General features: G+C 38.4%; 1 protein-coding gene across 17 annotated transcripts in view; it reads right to left on the reverse strand.

Annotated features, from left to right (window-relative positions):
* Nucleotides 1–893: 893 nt before the first annotated feature.
* Nucleotides 894–13,162, reverse strand: part of TACC2 (transforming acidic coiled-coil containing protein 2) — a 175,982-nt gene continuing 163,713 nt past the window's right edge. For 10 of the 17 annotated variants that reach the window (XM_048506345.1, XM_048506329.1, XM_048506327.1 and 7 more), the window contains 5 exons: nt 8,637–8,645; nt 4,840–5,000; nt 3,716–3,822; nt 2,868–2,988; nt 894–1,406 (listed from right to left, as the gene is read on the reverse strand). In XM_048506345.1, the coding sequence (XP_048362302.1) occupies nt 1,341–1,406; nt 2,868–2,988; nt 3,716–3,822; nt 4,840–5,000; nt 8,637–8,645 (464 nt within the window). In that variant the 3' untranslated portion in view covers nt 894–1,340. The remainder of the gene's footprint in view (nt 1,407–2,867; nt 2,989–3,715; nt 3,823–4,839; nt 5,001–8,636; nt 8,646–13,162) is intronic. The other 7 variants (XM_048506330.1, XM_048506331.1, XM_048506336.1 and 4 more) reach the window with 1 other exon arrangement.

The raw sequence follows: 13,162 nt of genomic DNA on the forward strand, positions 1-13,162 counted from the left end.
TAATCCCTACTTTAATTTTCCTGGCCTTTTCTGCATTCTGTAAAGAGATGTCCTGTATCTGAAACACATTGTTTCTTTATCTACCACCATCATCATTTATATCCTACCATAGGTGGAAAAAATTTGTCAAATGTTTAAATACAAGAGCTTCAGAAATGAACCTATGGGAGAACTCTGCTCTTTTCAAGGCTCAAAATAGAACAGGGGCAGAGAAGTCACAGCTCAAATCCATGGCTGTAGAGGTTGTTGTTTTAAAACCTTTTTTTCCACAACATTAATTCTGATAGTCGTTCAGAAAATTGCTCCCTTCCCTAACAGTTTATTTGCCATTTGTGGTGGTGGGGCACTGCTGCTACTCATATTTTGCATTTTTCCTCTAAAGAAAACAGGGCTGATCCACTGAAGGGAGGAGCAATTTGCTTCAAAAAAGTGGTAAGAAAAAGAAGATTATAAAAAACCCGTCAAGGCATCCTCTGCAGATGCTTAATACTTTAAAAAAGAGTATGCCGGAAGATCCAGTTGTTCATCTTCCATATAACATTTAGTTTATTTCTCACTTGAACCCTGGAAATGAATGGATAGAAGGAATGAAGGATTGTTGTACGACACTTGAATATGTTTTCAATTCATTTGCGAAATATCCCCAGAGCAGCATTGGGAGGCTAGTAATGGGTAATACAGTGTTCACTCTGGTTTCTCTTAGTGACTAATTTTGAAAGCACAAAGGCTAGAAAGTCAGAGATAGATTACTAGATCAATGACATGTAGCTGGTTTTAAATAAGAAGCGTTGTAGAATGCCATGTAAAAGAATTACAAAAGATATCAAATTAAGCCATACATATAATTCCAAGATGGAAACAGTTATTTACATAAAAAACTAGAGACATGCATCTTACTTTTTCAAGTCTTCATTTTATTTTACAAATCAGCAAATGCAGATTAAATTTACACACCTTAAGGCAAAGAGTCCCCATGCAAGTAATACACGTTTATATTAAATCCAACAAAAGACATCCAACATGGGAACTCATGTACAAAGGGAAGGCTAGAAAGAGCAACTTGTAATTTATTAAAGACCTTGACAAATCTCCCTGATACAGGAACTTTTGAGATCAACTTGCTATGAATTCTACTAGGAAAAAACTGCAAACAATAGCAAGGAATTCTGATAGTCTTCTTAGTACTGCATACAATCAAATCAATATTTTTAAGAAAAGAAAAAAATACAGTAGTGCATACAAAAACATGAAAATAGATCCTGTCTACATCAATGTGTAGACATCAGTGTGCCAATGGTCATATTGCACTCAAGGTTGAAATCCATGATTTTGGTTAAAAGTTAGCTTTTCCCCATTTTGGCAATCAGTTCATCACAAATCTTTGTCAATTCTTCTATTTCTTTATTCTAAAAACAAACAAACCAACGAAGACTGTAAACAGTTGTTAGAGCAAACTTTTAGTGAAACATTATGTGCTGGCTGCAGACTAACAAAGAAGTAAATATACTTTCTATCAATCCCCCCCTTCCTGACCCACAGTTTGACCCTCCTGGCATTTCTGAGGTTGTCCTCAGGACTAGCATTTGGAGAAGATGAATTGGCTGCAGCAGACATGGGGAAGAAGGAAAGTTCTGCTCTGCAGACTAAAGTGTTTTCTATTAGTAGAAAACCGAGTCTGGACCATTTCGTAAATCTGTGAACCAGTCAATTCAGCTCCAACCCACCCACTTAATTATTACCCATCTAAAGAACTCTACTCTGTTGGTTAAGTGAGGGAGCTAGCTATTAACATAGTCTTTATGTACAAAGACTAAGAATTTCATTCTATTTTTAAACCAATGCTTAGGTTGCTCAGTCTCTAGAAAATGGGATGTGTACATAAATGACATTATGGACTGTTTTGAGCATGACACATGGCAGGAAACATATAGAGGGGAAATCATGCTCAGTCTTCCTATTCTACTTCCACGTACTGGTGATGTAAACATCCACATCTGTTTGGATGCAATGTGTGTGAGCTCCATGTCTGCACCCTAGATTGAAGAGGTCAACCACATGTACCTATACACACTGAACTTCATAACATCCAGATATTATACTATTACACAGATTTCCACTGGCATCCGAGGTAGAGTTAGACTGGCGGAAAAGGTCCAGATGGCTTTTTCCTTCTACACATTATACAGCGCTATGAACTGTCCAACCCAGCCATCGTATATAATTGCTGTGGTCACTATGTGGAGCAGCAGCCATTGGGAGAATATTATTATTATTATTATTATTATTATTATTATTATTATTATTATTATTATTATTATTATTATTATTATTATTATTATTATTATCATTATCATTATCATTATTATTATCATTATCATTTATTCAATTTCTATACCGCCCAATCCCCAAAGGGTACAGAGTACTCATAAAGCAAACATCAACTTCAGTGGGAACCAGATGGTCACTCTTCCAAGGATTGAAGAGTGTTATTTAGTGCTATATTCTATACATGTCACACTTCTTTGTGAACTATAATAGTATCATTTTACCCCATCATCAAGTGAATTGCAACCTAAGCTCATTGTCAGTGGAGAGCAAGGAGCTCAAAGCACAAGTCATTCTGTCATTCAGTGGTAACTCCTGGCTGTACTTGCCAACGAATGTCTGAGTACAACTGCACTGAGTTTGATTGTGGGATCATGAGCTGTGACTTAAATTTACTAGAAATTATTATTTAGTCAAAGTAGTGACCAGAATTATCCCATTCTGGATTTGTTCAAGCATGTCACTGCCACACTGGGCTAGAAGGTAGTGATTACCTTGGTGTTTCTATCATTCTCATTATAACATCATTTACAAGAAGTTACCTTTTGTTCCAGTGTTCTTTCCAATGCATCTACTTTCAGCTGCTCTTTACGAAGACTAGCCTGGTAAGCTGCTTGTTCTTGCTGAGCCTTGCTGCGGACTTGTGCAATTTCAGCATTGGCTCTGTAGACATGAAAGAATGATTAAGGACAAATGTCTTCTTTTGGTGTCTTCCAAATAAGAAGAATGTGCACGTCAGTGCAAATGGGCAATAGAACCAGAAGCTTCTAGAGTACAAAGTTATTTCAGCCACAGAATTTGCAAAAAATGGTTGCATTACTGCATCTTAAGCCACAAAACAATCCAATGGGAATTTTATCCTAAGGAAAAGCTGCATGCATGCTATGATTATGTTAATCACAGTGCGAAAATGAAAATTTTAGTACTGGATACAAAAAAACACTCGTTTTAAAAAGCAGATGTCTAGAACTTAAGGTTTAAACGTTTAAGCAATGCCCAATGAATTTTTGGAACCTGGGGGTGAAGTGCCCTGAGGAGATGCGCTGAGCAGAATTTCAAGTTATCATGGACAGAAATTCCATGGTCTCCTCTGCGTATCACAATACAAGTATTGAACTACACAGACCAATGATCTAACTGAAGGTAAGGCATTTTCATATGTTCACAAATAAGTCAATAAATATATGCAAATGGATACAATCAGTTTCACTGGCACAGTGAATACATAAAAGCCACAACAGACTTTTGTTAGAACAGAACTGTGATCAGTTTGTTCCCCCTAAAAATTAATTGGACTCAGACTGCCCAAATTTAAACTAGTGGTTAATTACAGCAAAGGCTTTGATCAAAACTCTGGGTCTCCTTCCCTTCCCCTTTTATTGAGAAGTACCTGTCCAGTTTTTCCTCTGCATGAATTTTCAGGGCTTGGTATCTTTGTTCCTCTTTTTTCACTCGTGATAAGTATTCCTGTGCACATTTCTTTAGTACTTCTTCATTCTTAAATGAAAAGAATAAGAAATGTTACTGGAAGATTCATGAATTAGATTTCAGATTTTTTTTCTCTCTTCAGGTTTACTTATTCATTATTAGATCTGTATCCCACCCTTCTCCTCAGGACAGCTTCATCAGGGTTGACTGCCCAACCTCTGAAGAGACCTTAGAGCATATTTTATTTGCTTGCTCTAGATTCACAGAAGTTAGATCTAACTTCCTTCTGAAGGCCCCAACTCTGGCACCCCCGTTCCCTCCAAAGTCTAAACTGAATTATCTTCTGAACAATCAGGATCCCAAGATACTGGAAATGGTGGCCAACTTCCTGGTTAACACCTTGAAATAATTTTCTGGGCTTCCCCCTCTGTATAAATGATGCCTGTATATTCCTGACACCTTTACCAGCTTCATTATTCTGTCAAACCCTATCGTGTGTGTGTGTGTATGTGTGTGTGTGTGTGTGTATTTTCTCTGTTTGATGCCTAATAAAGGTCTAGTTTGAGTTTGATCAGGGTTGATTACGCTTTACCATTTCAAATACACCACCTCTTTTCTTGAAGCACAGCAAACAGATAATTCAACTTCTGGTTAACCCACAATAGTGAGATTGCTGTACAGCCTATGTCTGGATTTTCTGGTGGAGAGCGTGGCCAGAAATGCATCTCACCAACTTAGGCTAGTTTAACAGCTGTTTCATTTCCTGTAGAGCAGTAGTTCTCAACCTGGGGGTCGGGACTCCTTTGGGGGTCGAACGACCCTTTCACAGGGGTCGCCTAAGACTCTCTGCATCAGTGTTCTCCATCTGTAAAATGGATAAATGTTAGGGTTGGGGGTCACCACAACATGAGGAGCTGTATTAAAGGGTCGCAGCATTAGTTAGGTTGAGAACCACTGCTGTAGAGGAACTGCCTAGCTACATCCAGCCCTTAGTCAAAGGAACCTCAGTTAAAATGACAGGACACAGGTATGCCAGATAAATATGCACATGGACAAGCTGATAGGTATTTATTCACAGTAACTTACCTTCCGAAACCCTTCAAGAACTTCTTTCATTTTCTCATACCGTCTAAAGAGATCTGCTAAAGATTTCTCCACAGAATTAAGGTCTGCTAATGCTTGCTCTTTCTCTATAACCAGTTGCTGAACTGTGTGATGGGACATAGACTTTTCTCTCTGCTCATCCTCTGTAAGAAACAATGATAGAAGGTTCTTGCATTTTGTTTCTTTTTAACAAAAGTAAACCAAAGTGATCACATCTCATCAGAGTAGTATATTGTAAATGAAATGCTGATTAGTTGTACTTTTGCACAGAAACAGGCAAAAAGGAAAACTTCCACACACAAAAATGTTCTTTTGCTGCCACTGTTCAAGCCAAAGCACGCACCTTGCCTCACTTAAGAAACAGCAATTGCTGTCTCTACAAAATCAGGATTCCTGCATGTGAAAATAAACTCATCTAAAAGTCAGTATCAGTCGGAAGATCTGGGGATTTAGAATCCCCTGAAACTGCATGTGCCACCAGTTTAACAGATACTCCTCAAAGCAAACAAGTCAACAAAAGCCCATTCCCAATGACTGAAACAATAATAAAGAAGAGCCTATACAATCATCCCATCCTGTTGCAATAAAGTCAAGACCCCAGTAAGGCAAAACAAAATGACATGGTAAACCTGCATTATCTTCAGTGGTGTACTAATTTGGAGTCTGTAGCAGATTCCAGTTCCTTCATAAGAATATCTGTAACACACCAGCTGACAAACATGTTTGTTGTGTTTAGACACAACATTCATATGCCATGTAAAAATGCAATATATGAAACCTATTATGCTGAGTACTGTAATACATACCTCTTTGTATAATCTATTGTTGGTTCAGCAGAGATACTCAGCATTAAAAAAAGTAACAGTCAATGATTTTCAGCACTTCCCTAAAGAAAACTAAACAACATATGGCCTATTACTTCTTTAATAACGTGTGAAGAAACGTTTCTATAACTGAAGCTTTTGTATGCGCCCACCATGAATTTCCATTCAAGAATTCCACAAAGCACCAGTGAGGAACAATTGTGGGGAAACAATTTATTCCAGTATAACAATAACGCCTACACGCTTCACACCCAGTGTCCTTAGGGGGATCTACACATACATAAAAACTAACAACATGAGAAAGCACCAGTAGTTTGCACAGCCATCCTGTGATCTTTATTTTCCTGTTTACAATATAATGTTCTCATATGTGAATTGAAATCCAGAAATTGAAACACATTCTTGTCTGAGAAATGCTCAAGTAATCACTTCAGATATATCCCAAATGGCTCACTCACTGGCTTTTTAACAAATGTCCCCTTTATAAACATAAGGCTGAAGATATACATTCCATTTAAAAGAAATGTGGAATTTTATACTTTCACCCCTAGGCAGGTTTACTTGGAAGAAAGTTCAATTGGGCATAATGGGACTTAGCAGGATTACAGCCTAAGAGGCATTTTGTTCACATGTCCTTTTTATATTTATACATTAATTTTTCATCTTCTACTTGAATATTATTGTGGTGGGAAGTGCTGTCAAGTTGCAGCTGAGCTATGGCAACCCCACAGAGTTTTCAAGGTAGAAAATGCTCAAAGGTGGTTTGCCACTGCCTGTCTCTAGATAGCAGCCCTGGACTTTTTTGGTGGTCTCCTATTAACAACTATCAAGGGCTGACCCTTCTTAGCTTCCAAAGTCTGAAAAGATCAAACTATTCTGGGCCATCCAAGTCAGGGTTCTAACTGAATACCAGATCTTTATTTTAACCTATTTATTTGATTAAAATCTATGATACACAGTTGAATTCTGAAAAACACCCTGTGCCTGTTTTATATATCCTGATGTATAACTACAGGACTTGGTGTAAAGTAACTCTTTTCAGAGTTGTTTCTACACAACCAAACAAAATGGAAGAAAAATATTCTTATTAATACGGCACAGCTGCAAAATTATCTGCTCAGATTCTGCCATGTAAAGCACTAAAATAGTTCTATATGATACCAAGGCAGATTGAAGTTTTAGAAAAGTTCCTTGAGAAATTCAAGTACAAGATTCACAGGATTCTAGACAGATTTCAAACTAAATTTTGAAAGGAAGAATTAGTTTTAACTAATATTTATTCACATGGGAAGGAATTAAGAACCATTTCCTGTAGCACAATTGACCTAAAACTTTTCTGTAGCCATTGCCTAAAAAATGATAGCATCTATCCTGAACAGGTTACCTTCAATGCATGTACTGACACAGGATTCAAACACATTGTCAAGATAACTAAGAATGAAACAAAGCCATCACAACTACATTATCAAATGCAGACTTCCTATTCATGTTATTAGAACATATACTTTCTCCCCCTTATATATGTGGGAGTTTTGATATATTCCAACAGCAGAAAAGGTATTTAGGATGACACACCATAATTCATAAGGAAAGGGCACTATAAGGCAAAGCAGTTCAGCAAGCTGGAAACCTTTCACTTCTATGAGAAGTGGGTAGAATCAGCAGAAAGATGGTGAACCACAGCCTAGCGTAAGTCTAAACATGAGCTGGTCAGCAAATATGCTTGTCTGATTACTTAAAATCCACAAACAAGTTATGATGCCCATCTGAAATCATTTTTTTATTTATTTAAATTATTAAAACATTAATATCCCACCTTTCCTCATGGTTCAAGGTGGTATTCTTCTTTTGTGTCAAGGAATCCTACCCCTGAGAATTCTCCAACTATGAAAGCACTTTTTGGGGAGAAGGCGGGGCTGGGAGCTCAGAGCTGTTGCAAGAAAGAAGCTGAAAAACTCCCATGTATGAGAACAGCATCAAAGCCTGCAGCCTGGGATCCCGGCCTCTATTTTTCCTCTCTCTTTTCCCCCCAGAACAGCTAAGAAATCAGAATTGGGAAATCATTATATTTTGCTACGTGCCAGACTTCCTTACCAGTGGAATGGCAAACATATTCAAAATCAACTGCTGCCATCCTTTTTTTCATTCTATCCCTCAGTGTTTTTTAATAGCTCATATTTCTGCCTCTGTGTGTTTTTGATGATCTGGCACAATTCCTGTATCACTGCAGTCTTCACAGTATTTTTCTTATTTCTTCATATCTCCAAAGTATCACATCCTTTAATTGTTCCACCTTTTTGACACAAATCCCACCCTACTCCACCCTCCCCGACATCACAAACAGCAGCTTTTTACATTACGTCTAATCAGTGGTGGGATTCAAATAATTTAACAACTGGTTGTTTACAAGCACCATTTTAACAACCGGTCTGCCGAAGTTGTGCGAACCTGCTGAATCCCACCACTGAGTCTAAGTAGAGGTAAGGGACATGTTTTCTTCACAGTTCTCCAGTAACTACCTTCCCTATACTGAACTGAATGACTTTTCGTTGTACATGGAGTTGGCCCATCTCTCCATGGAAATTGCTTGCTGCCTCATGAAAGATGGTGCAATATTGCAAGAGTTCCTTCCTTTTTTTAAACATGGCCAAAAAGAACACAAAAAGAACAGGCCTACAAGTTTCTATCAATAACATGCACGATGCAACACTGAAAGTAGTTTGTAAGCCACTGGGGCACCTATCAGCAGGGAGTGATAACATATGCTGCCAAATGCTGTTTGATACCAAACCTGAGGCTAAAGGGGACAATGAATCCCACTCTTAAAGCTGCCATGTTTCTGGAAATATGTTCCAGATCTTGTATTCCCAACAGAAATAGAAAATACACAGAAGAAAAGGAGAAGAAAAAAAATTGCAATCTGCAGGTGCCAAAGTTGGCAAAAGCTTTACTTACCAGGCTTGCCTTTGTTTTGGATTTGCAAGCAAAGAACAAGAAGCAACAAAAATGGAAGCAAATAGAAAAAAAATCAAGTAATTTATCAAGGAAGCAGAAAAACTTAAATGCAACAATCTGTAAGGTAGAGACCACAACAGTCCATTAGTTCTATGATGGAGAGAATCAAATCATCATTTTGAATGGACTGGGTACTGCCTATTGAATGGAAGGACAACTAAATGTATGAATGAATAATTCAACAAGAGAGAGTGTTATAAATGTGAATATGTTATAAATGTGAATAATGGTTATAAATAAGACTAGTACAAAAGGGCCCAGGAAACATTCAAAGCAAACAATCCTTGTGTCTAGCTTTAGTGCTTCAAATAGGTAAAAGCATCTCTCTTCTGTCTCACACACACATGTATGTACGAATGTTAATGCACTATGTAAAATGATCAAGGTCAGTCTATGACAAATGTGGGAAACAATTCAGATGCAATTGAACTTTATAGTGCATATACACATGCAACAGAGACAGATGTTGAGGAAAACTGACCAGCTTTAACAAAGAAATAAATTATTTGAAGACAGACAATCTCAAAGGCAAGGTGCCAATGGAAACTAAACAAGGGCTGCACAAATCGTGTCAGAGTTCCTGCCTCAGAGCACAAAGCCAGAACTAAGCTCAGAAATGCTTTCAGCAGCTGGCTTACATAGACACAAGCAAGAGCTGCAGTACTACACAGTGAATTAGTCGAGATGATATTTAAAAGCCCCATCAGGACCAGTTGACCTAATTCAATATCAAAAGTACAATATATTCAAGCTGTGTGTTTATAAAAAGCTCAGAAGAACCCCTCCAAGCTGAGAGCAGGAATTGTCCTGATACATTTTCTTGATCTGACCTTCCCACCCTCCGCAAGATATAATAAAGAAAACGAGTGAATATAGGTTGGGAGTGGAAACTAGACTGCAGAAATGATGTTTAAAAAAATCAAAGCTGCAATAAATGTGACCAAACTTCTGACCTCTGTGAGTCTTCTTTACCTGTCATCAGCCTTCACTGGTCCTACCATCCAGGTGACAAACACCTGATGCACACCAGCAAAACTGATGTCAACTGTAGTTACAACGCCTTCCAGAAAGACAATGCTAGATAAATTCCACAACCATGTTATTCTGCTGCAGCCAAAGGAATCACAAGACTCTTGAGTTGCATGCAAAACAGCCATTTTGGCAAATACTTGTACTTCTCTCTCTAACATGATGCTATCTAAAAATGGCAGTTAAAAGATTTTCAAGTCTATTATGGGTGACTCACAAGAGTTATATGCATATTTATTAAAGCATATGGCTCCGTAAATTCAAACTGTCATTGAAGTTTGCAATTTAATCTTAATTACAGTTAAGAAGAGGGATCAGTGGAAATTGAAGTGTACTGGTAGAGAAAAGCGCCCAAAGGACTGGCTCCAAAGCAGTTCACAAAGACAAAGCAAGATCCAAAACTTCTGGACTAAGATTTCAACAAGAGGACAAAGATAAACCAAATCACAAATGTCGTAAACTTTGTCCAGGTATTCATAATTCCAGTTAGAAGCACCAAAGGAGACTCAGTGCTCAGAGACAAGTTTTAAGGCACACTGAGTGATCCGGCCCCAAGAACTGCTAAATATTAAACCCTCTAATAGTATACAAGCTGCTCTAAACTCTTTGAAGTAAGAGAAGCACAGCAAGATTGTAATGTTTTGCACAGGAAGAATATTCCAGGGGCTCAGTTATGTGAAAGGAGAAGAATGCAGAAAGGAATAAAATTTAAGTGGAAATGGTCAAGATGCTTGTTTATATGCCTTGATTTTAATAAAGCCAGTTTTCTATGGAGAGCTCACAATGAAGGGCAAGGGATAGATCAGTGGTTCTCAACCTTCCTAATGCCGCGACCCTTTAATACAGTTCCTCATGTTGTGGTGACCCCCAACCCTAACACTTATCCATTGTACAGATGGAGAACACTGATGCAGAGAGTCTGAGGCGACCCCTGTGAAAGGGTCATTTGACCCCCAAAGGGGTCCCGACCCCTAGGTTGAGAATCACTGGGATAGATAATTGTGGGGACATTTCTTTAACTGGGGATATTCCAACTGATAGCCCTGCTATCATCAGAACCAAACAGAAGATGTTTACAGCACATACTGGAAACATGTAAGAACTCATGTATTATGCTGAAAGACATGGAGAAGGAACAAACCAGGTAAGCATTATGAAATGCAAACAGAGGAACAGAAATGATTGAGTGGAGCAGGTGCAAAACACCACAGTTTTTACATCCACAATGCAAAGGATAATGAAATCTTTAATTTTGTATTTCCAACTGGTACAAATACTTCTGCATTTGTATTCCTGAAACAGAAGACCCATAGCTGGCTTCAACTAAAAGATGTACTCCAGGCAACCAAAACTTAGCAGAAGACAGCTGTTACTCCTCTGCTAAACAAGAAGTTCTCTCTCCCAATTTATTTGCATCTGAAAGTACGCAAGTGGTTACACCCAATTTATAAGAAGTAAGAGAAGCTGTGGATTTAGCTGACTTTACTGCTTAGACTTATCAGTTGCATGTTGACAAGAACCAAAATTACACAACTTCCAATTGTTACATGAATACTTTAAATCCTTCAAAGTTATACCACTTCATGGGTCCTGAGTCTAAACAGCCATTGCATCTCAAATGAAGGAGAGAGAGAGAGATTTATTTTTTAACTAATGAGTAACTGTCAGACTGAGCCTGGTAGCTCCATTTTCTGTTGAATATCATTTATTTTGATAGCATACATTTCCACAGACAATATATGGATGATGCTCTGTTAATAAAAATATTCATAAAATAGTTCTACTAGACCAGTGTGCATGAAACCAGTCCTGACTGAAACTGTGAGATGCACAACTCCACTGAATTGATGTCAGAGCTCCACATCTCAGTTGTTCTCTGGGCTGAGGAGCAGCACTATGACCCCTGACTAGGAAATCTCTGTTTGCATGTGCCTGGTATGCAACATAGAATTTTTTACTGTTGTAATTTGGTCGGGGAAGAGGGGCTCTGACAATTCATTACCAGTTGCTTCAGGCTTTAGAGACAACCCACAGGGCCTCAGGGGAAGGAGGGGTTTAGAGATATCCCGCTCTTCCTTCTGGCAGCTACTGCACAGCTTGAAATGCACATCTCCTCCCAAGCCCTTTTGAAGGCAGGACTATAAATCACTTGTACCCTCTTTCTGTTTCCTGTATCTCATGAGGACTTTATAAAGAAACAGGGATCCCATTTGCCAATGACTTGAGGAATCACCCCTCTGAGCCCCAGTTAGAGCAGCCAATCATCTGTAAGGTAAGCAGAGGTTTCTTTCAAGTGGGCAGAGTTCTGTGTCATGGCCACTGCCAGTCTAGGACAAAGGAATATCCATCTCACAAGCATATCCCATTCCCATGAAACTTCTGCTCCATCCAGAGCATGAATGTAGCACATATTTGCTACACAGCAGATGTGGAATATTTCATAGTGTTGTTTGGGTGGATGTATTCTGGGTGGATGTATTCTGAATGTTTTCCCTGTCAGGAAAACCTCTATTGTATCTGTGATGTAAATTGCCCAGGTGGTGTTGAAAATGCCATATATCTCAGCTGAGAAGCAGTGTTCTGACTGTTTGTGGGGTGGGGGAGGTGCAGATCGTGGGTGCCAGGGCCACCTACTGCAGATCATATCCCTACAGTTGTGCTGTGCACCAGAGTACTAAAGACTTCAGCTACAATATCCACTCATATCCAGCCTGATTTGGAGTCCCCAAAACAAACTAAAATATCAATGCAGGTTAGAAATACCACTGAAATACATGAGTCTTGCAATAGTTTCTGAAGTAATGTTTAACATAAATTATTTACCTCTGTCTCCAACACAGAACACTGACATGCAATCATGCTTTTAGTTAGAGTACTTTCATGGATGAATGAAAATAAATGGGAAAAATCATTCTGGATATTATGTAGTATGCTTACCAACTGCCCAGCTGTCCCCTTGCCCTTCAAATCTTTGTCCTATTCAAATGTTATTTTCTTGACTGCAACATTATATTGGTTCAACCCACAATTGCAATATGACAGACTATTGTGAACATGAGCACGGAAATAAAATTTCTCTGTAATCTCTGTATTATCACATTATCCTCAAGAGCTTCTTTATATATATGCTCAAGAGTTGCATTTATGCAACGAAGGTTTCTGACCATGTTTTCTTAAGTATATCTTTCTGCATTTGGCAACTCCCCAAAGTAGAGCAGTGCAACGAGAGGAGTTGTGTGACCTATTGTGTGCACACAGTTATTTGGACTGTGCTCTGAATTGTGACCAAAAGTCCTTACAATAAAATTGCCAGTTGCTATTCTGCTTCTCATATGTAACAATTGATGAGTTAAGCATGTCTGATAATTATTTGAGTAATTTTAGTATCCTAAATTGGGATTATTCACTAAACTCCAAGCTATGTCATTCTGATAAGA

Source organism: Sphaerodactylus townsendi, linkage group LG08 (assembly GCF_021028975.2).
Source record: "Sphaerodactylus townsendi isolate TG3544 linkage group LG08, MPM_Stown_v2.3, whole genome shotgun sequence".
NCBI lineage: Eukaryota > Metazoa > Chordata > Lepidosauria > Squamata > Sphaerodactylidae > Sphaerodactylus > Sphaerodactylus townsendi.